General features: G+C 45.6%; 1 protein-coding gene across 8 annotated transcripts in view; it reads left to right on the top strand.

The window, feature by feature from the left end:
* LOC132454941 (ERC protein 2-like) overlaps positions 1-5,471 on the top strand; it is a 49,991-nt gene extending 44,520 nt beyond the window's left edge. For all 8 annotated transcript variants that reach the window (XM_060048622.1, XM_060048614.1, XM_060048590.1 and 5 more), the window contains one exon: positions 4,467-5,471. In XM_060048622.1, the coding sequence (XP_059904605.1) occupies positions 4,467-4,628 (162 nt within the window). In that variant the 3' untranslated portion in view covers positions 4,629-5,471. The remainder of the gene's footprint in view (positions 1-4,466) is intronic.
* Positions 5,472-7,500: the final 2,029 nt, after the last annotated feature.

Genomic DNA, 7,500 nt, shown 5'->3' with positions numbered 1-7,500 from the left:
CATTGTCTGCTAGTGTGTGCACGGGTATGGTAGACAGAATCTCAAGGGCAGCCCAGGTCAGGGGTCCACTGTGCATAATCACTCCCACTTTTAAGGGGAAAACCTTTGCACTTTCCTTCAACCTGTGGAGAAAGTTATCGCTGCGAAAACAGGATGCACACAGACACACATACACACACACACACACACGCACATACTAACACACACACACACACACACACACAGACATATGCACACAAAGACACACACACACACACACACACACACACACACACACACACACACACACACACACGCGCGCATACACACACTCATAAAGACACAGACATAGGCCTGGCCTACAGACTCCATATAGCCGGCTACATCTGCGGTGGCCTCGTGGGATGGAAGTGTGTGTGGTCAGGCAGTGAGATGACGACTAGAGTGATTTCAATGATGCAGTGCGCTTTCAATGATAACACTGTGTGTGTGTGTGTGTGTGTGTGTGTGTGTGTGTGTGTGTGTGTGTGTGTGTGTGTGTGTGTGTGTGTGTGTGTGTGTGTGTGTGTGTGTGTGTGTGTATGTCATGTGTGTGATGTATGTATACACAAAAGGTGGGAGCAGAGTGCGTGGTGTGTGTGTCAGCTAAGTATGCCAAGAGTTAACTTAAGCGACTCGTGATCAGCTCATCAAAACAAACAGGCTACTGTAAAGGAGAGGTCTTTGGCCTCCCAAAATGGCACACGGGTGCCCCACGACGCGCCTGTCCATAAATAACATGCCTTTTCACAGAGTACTTAAGCTGGGATAATTCGGCCCTGCATTCCGCACGCTCTGTCCCATACCCATTACTCAGAAGGCCCACTCCCATTGGCTGCCTTAAAGTCCAAACCAGGCGTAACGTATTTCTGCACGATTTGACGGAAGGCTGTGTGGTGATGCTGAATGTTTTGTCCGAGGGCTTGTTATTTTGTCCGAACAGGCCAAAGAAAACAAAGGCCTGGTGAAGAATGTAATCATTTATCTAAGACCGGGGGCTACATGCTCAATTTAACCTCAAATGCTTCTCTTGTTGTACCCACAGGGGGATGGAGCTAAGCTCGGAGGTGTGTGTGTGTGTGTGTGTGTGTGTGTGTGTGTGTGTGTGTGTGTGTGTGTGTGTGTGTGTGTGTGTGTGTGTGTGTGTGTGTGTGTGTGTGTGTGTGTGTGTGTGTGTGTGTGTGTGTGTGTGTGTGTGTGTGTGTGTGTGTGTGTGTGTGTGAGAATGTGAGTGTGTGTGTGTCTTCCAACTTCTGTGCCACTACAACCAGAGGCTAATGTAGGTTGTCGGTGAAGTTTCCATTGCTTATGTTTTTCACAACCTGAGGAGATAAGCACACTTAGGCAATGCTGACTGTTTATTATTCAGTTCACTGTTTTGGCAGGAGGCCATCTTGTTCTGTGAATTTATTCTTGAAAGGCATTAGGCATACAGGGTACTGTATTGCATTATATGGGGCACTGGTTTATCAACTGGTAAACAAACCCTTCTCAGCATGAATACGAAATGAACTGATATCCTATGGCCAGCTATGCTACAGTATTTACCACCGCATCTATACCGCTGTTAAAGAAAAGTGTTTGCCGAACAGCGTTATTGACACACGACCCCTGTGAATGAGGGCCCTTCAGTAGCGCTGAACGATTAATCGAATTCTAACCGACATCATAATGTAAAAGAACGTGATTTGCAAATCGCAAAGGCCGCGATAATTTCTTTTTTTGTGTGATTCGTTCCAGTTACTGACTGGAGATCAGTAAGATTCGTATTTATTTTTCTTTTACAATTCAATAGTTATAAAGATGTTACAATATCAATTCAAGCATCAATTAATCTCAACACATAGGTCTGGCCTAAAGGAAAGCACAGGAAATATGGTGATTGCATCAATGTTGTGTTGGTAAGACTATATAATGATTTATTGCTTGTTTAGTGAATAATACAGAACATAAGGAACTTATATTAAATAAAATATGCATAATAAATCGCAATCGCAATATATCGAAATAATCGCAATTTGATCCCAAAATCGTTCAGCCCTACTCTTCAGGGATAGCGCTACAGATGGTGTTCATGTGAAGAACATGTTGTCGGTAGCCCGTGGGCACTGTTTCTAGCATTAGCATCCCCAGTCTTGATTCCATGGGAATTCAGCTTGTGGAGGGATGGAAATGCCTGGCCATTGTGTGAGAATGTTCCCACTAAAGATATGGGATATGAGGGTGACAACAAAAAAACCCGCTTCCCATCAATTCCATACCACGAGGAAACCCACACCAGTCGAGGCCCACACCACTAGAAACCATGACAAGTATGTCACACTCAATTGAGGCTTGGGCTCCGCTTTGATCGATGTTTGTTTCTTCTTCTTTCTTGTTGACTCTATTTGAATCTTTATTAAAAAAATATATATCTCAGTTCTTTTACCTTTATTACTTCAACTCTGGTTGTTGAAAGAGAATGACTCTGGTCGTTCTCTTGCAATCCTCGCTTTCTTTTCAGTTTTCATATCGTCTCTTTTTCACCCATTTTCTTTCTTCAAACACATCAACAAAAGTCCCATAGCGTCTATCACATGGACCGCGTGAATACACCCACGGTGGTTGAGTGAATTGCGAGGGAACCCATCTGGTTCTGGCAATAGATGCATTCCCATCAGCCCGGTTCTCCAGTCACTCATTAACCTATCTAGATCTTCTCATAGACGCCTGGTGCCTTCCCCACCAGAGCCCCCACCCCACTCACCCCCTCCACCCCACTCTTGCTCCACTTTTCCCTTCAAAGATAAAACTCAGTTGGACGCCTTAAAAGCCTCCATTTTGCCTTCCAGGGAGCAGGGAACACAACATGTTTGGGGTTTAATTGGATTCATTTGTAAAATATCTTATCTCTCCATGTACCCATGACTGGAATGCCATTCGTTCTCTCTCCTGAGTATTTCTCTTTTTTTTAATCATTTCACCATTTATTTTTTATCTTACTCTTTTGGTAGCCTGTGGCACTTGTACACAATTATTGGTTTCCCATGTTTATTGAATCAGGAATCCTTTTGAGTGGGCCTTTTCTTTTCTTGAAATCCCTCACATGTTTTCTATGGAGAGCGTTGTTTGGGATGCATCTTCGGCCGATGTTTCAGAGTGGAATCTGCCTTGCTAAACAGTCAAAGAAAACACTCAAGTAGCGTGCTTCCCATGTGAAGAAATTCATGGCAAAACTAAAGTTATTGGTCGGAATTGTTTAGATGCTTCTAGATCACCAATTGATCTGTCTGGATCTTGAAATAAATAAACATGCTGTGGACAGATAACCGTTCCCTCTGTGCAACTTCAACAACTTCAATTTAATCTGCAACGGTTTCTATGTTTTCCGCCGGAAGGAATGCGTGCGTGGCTGTGTGTGTGTGTGTGTGTGTGTGTGTGTGTGTGTGTGTGTGTGTGTGTGTGTGTGTGTGTGTGTGTGTGTGTGTGTGTGTGTGTGTGTGTGTGTGTGTGTGTGTGTGTGTGCGTTGGTGGGTGTGTGTGCTGTGTATCTGTGTGTATGTATGTATGTATATGTGTTGTGTGTGTGTGCGTGCATGTCTATGCGGGTTTATGTGTGCATGCACACATTTGTGTGTGTCTGTGTGTGTGTTTGTGTGTGCGTGCGTCTATATACAGTATGTGTCACTGTGCGTTTCCTGTGTGTCTTTGTGAGTTTTTGTGTGTGCGTGCATGTGTGTGTGTGTGTTTGTGGGTCCCCATGTGTTGGTGTGTTTCTGTTTTGCTGATCTCCATCAGATAAAGGCCTGTGGAGCAGCTCAGCCGGCGGTTACACTTTGGCTTTGTGGACCTGAGGTTAGCCGCAGATAGACACAGACACACATCGGCCCTCCGGTCTGTGGCCTCCCTCCCTAGAGTTCAGCTGCAGCGAGAGTACCCACTGTTATCCACTCATCCTCTGCTCACATCCAATCCAAAAAGCATACCTTTGGGAAGTGCCAAGGTGGTTTGCTAAAGAATGCCGGTTCCCAGGTGGATGGGCCGGAGACCTGCATTGTTTCACAGCGCTTGCATAAGTCCTGAGAACAAAGGCAAGGCTTTGTGTGTGACTACAGACAAAGCGCTCCATGTCAAGGTTGAATGTTTCCTCTGGTCTACACTGTGCCACCAGGTCTATATGTTGTGGCTCTGATGCCATTGAACTTTGGAACTTTGACAATTTTGTCTTCTGCAATTGAAATGTTTTTTTCACCTCACTATACCTTCTCTCTCTCTGTTTTTCTGCTCTTCTATCTGTTCTGATAGAGAACCTGTTCAAATGCAATTTTTGTTTCCTTCCTGCAGTTGAAAGTACCGCATTTTCATTTGTGGCTTTGACACCTGTGTCTTCTTCAATTGCAATATGTTTATGATTAAAAATAGCATCTCTCTCTCTCTCTCTCTCTCTCTCTCTCTCTCTCTCTCTGCAGATTGAGAACCTGCTGGAGCAGTTGAAGGATAAGGACAAGCAGCTGGCGGGGCTGCGGGAGCGGGTCAAGGGACTGCAGACGGACTCCAGCAACACGGACACGGCCTTGGCCACGCTGGAGGAGGCCCTGTCTGAAAAGGTAGAGGGACAGCCGGCTGTGTAGAGAGAGAAGGGTCCCGTCAGTGCGGGCATATTGAAGTGAGGCTTTCATTGTGGAGCTAAACATGGCAAAGATCACATCCAGGATATATCCACTTCATTCCTACATTAAAGTATGCTAATTACTTAATCATACAATTTTCAATAATGAGTCAAACAAAATCTCAAAAGCTGCTAATTTGCTAATTTAGCTAATTGCTAATATTGTTGTTCGATATGGTGGATTAACTTTGCCGGCATGAATCCACTTTGGTTTAACCTCAAACTCCCTCCTACTGCAATTGAGAATTACATTTAAGTGGACTGCATGGGCAAAAGGTAAGGTGTTTCAAAGTGGACACATTGAGAGGAAGAGAGGAATATACAGTCTCAAATTCGAGTTTATTTCAAAATAACGTAAAAAAGGGTCTTGTAAAGGATCAAAAAAAGAAATATTAAGCACACAAAGATATATGGGGACAACCTTTAACAGGTGCCATCGCATGGCAAGCACAGCTGTGGCTAAGGAAGGAATGATTGAGTCATTCTATTGTTCTAGACCCCTTAATGAAACAGGTCTATTGATTGTCAGGAGCTGACCCTGTGGTGACCCTGACCTTTGATTCCAGCCGTATAAATCCAGCATCACGGTGACTTGCAGTTTGTGCATGTTTCAAAGTGCCAACCGCTTAGTCATCCTGCTGACTCCATGCTCATAGGAAGTATGTCTGGACTCCAACCCGCAAACACTGAACAGTAGGTCATCCTTTGGGTGACCCTGTCTGCTTTTGGCACACACTGACGTCACACAAGGTGCAGACAGCAAACACACTCATTATTGGACTTGACTAGTCCTGAGCTCACAGGAAATGACTGGGATATACTGGGATGGGGCAAGGCTCACCACACAAAACACACAGAAAGAGCTTAACTACAGACAATGAATAATGATGATGAATGAATCATGAGTGGAGACTACATGTGTGTGACAGAAGGAGACCTGGTTGCAGGTTCCAGAGGGAGGTCTGTTACTGTAGTGTATGTATAACCGACTCACAGATTACACATGGCCGGTGGCCCTTATCTGTTGGCTGGAACGGGTGTGGTTTCGAGCCAAGTTATCCCTTGGGTTTTAAACCAGGCTTCTACATTTCCTGTCTAAACATCCTACCTATACGCAGCGCTGCCTGTTTTCGCACACAGTAAGGTGCAGTGCATTGTGTGTGAGCGGGAGCAGGAGGAGAAGTAGTTTCAATGGGGATGGCGGGGGCTGAGGTAAGCCAGCTCTCTCTCCACATGGGGGGGTTCAATAAGCCGATCTCCCATTGGCTCGGCGTGCCGTTCGGGGCCTTGGCTCGCCGTACCAGTGGATGTTCTGGATATTGGTTGTAAACATCAACTGTTTGTTGTACTCTGGCATGTGCAAGGGCTCGCAGCTGTTCTCCATAAGGCCTCACCTCAGTGCTCACCCATTGAGCCGCTCGCCACACTAAAACACTAAAAAGGGCTTAATCACTTCCCAGACCACGGCAAACCTTGGTTTTCTTCCCCCTGTAATTTGTGCGGTATTTTATGTGGGATGTTTATGCTATTAAAATGTGTTGGATTTTTTGAGGGGGAATTCTTTTAATTGAATAAGTCACTTTTGGGGGTATTGTGGAGAACATAGCTCATTCACAATCGGTGGAATCGTTGGGGGATTTGTTCTCTATTGCTGTCTACGCACATCAGTGGTATGCACGGGTAAGCTCAAGACTTAATGAGATTAGAGTAATACGATTGTTTTATGACACCACTTCCATTACAGAATAGACATATCGCTGGTGGGTCTTTTCCAGTGCCAGACCCCATGTGAACTGGTGCTATGACGTCACGTTATGTTTCGTGAAGCGATTAATATCAGCTCTGCTTTCCTCTTTTTACTAAACATGACGCTGGTTGCCAACACACATTTGTTATGGCTGGAGGCTTGAACCTTGTTGCTCGCTGACACGTCTGTCATTTATATCGTCGTTGAAATCGCTGCTTGTTGACAGTTAACAGTAAAACAAGACATCAGAACAGGGCAGATGTGGATGGCCAGCTTTACTGCAAAAGAAAAAAAAGAGAAGAGAAAGGCGGCTGCCAATGTGTCATGCTGTATGGGAGGGTACACAAGTGTCTACACACACCTGTGCTTTGTTTGTTTGTGTCTTTTCTTACAGTGTGACACACGGATTACGTGTTCTCTGGGGAGCGTAAACGTCCACTTCTGAAGTGAAGTGGACTGAAATCGCGTCCGGCGGTGACATCAGGTCCCTTGATGTCAGGAAGGCTGATGTCACTGCCGAGTGGGCCTGGGGATCAGCAGGCTGCCTGTCGTTCCCTCCCCTCCCCCCTGTTTGACCCTTTAGATTGGGTTGTCGTCTTGCGTTGCTGCATCGTTGGTGCTCGACTTGAATGGCCACATATGGATCCGTTCAATCAAGAGATGTTTACGCCACGTAGAAATCAATGTGTATAAGTCAAACCCCAGAGTGCACACAACACTCACCATTAAACGGCTTGTTTTTATGCCCTGCGTTTGTTTTTTCTATGCCGCGGACTCTGAAATGAACGGAATAAATGCATAATAAACGGCCGATGGCTATTTCTCCTCCTTTCTCCAACCCGGCCGGTTCTCTCTGACGGATAACGTCAACCACTTCTAATGTGGCCTACCCATAATTCATCTGTGATGAGGAGGGCGCTGGGGAGCAGTTCAGACGCTGTGGTCAACGTAGGGCGTGTGTGTAATGTGTTTACGAGAGCCCCAGTGTGTGTGTGTTGCTAATCACACACCCTGTCACTAACGTGCACTCGGAGCCAGCCTCAGCCACAACGCTGTGGTTCTAATTAGCACAGCCAGGCACTGTGCC

This window comes from Gadus macrocephalus, chromosome 1, assembly GCF_031168955.1.
Source record: "Gadus macrocephalus chromosome 1, ASM3116895v1".
Taxonomy (NCBI): domain Eukaryota; kingdom Metazoa; phylum Chordata; class Actinopteri; order Gadiformes; family Gadidae; genus Gadus; species Gadus macrocephalus.
The sequence above is the reverse complement of the archived record's forward strand: the minus strand, read 5'-3'. Positions and strand labels throughout refer to the sequence as shown.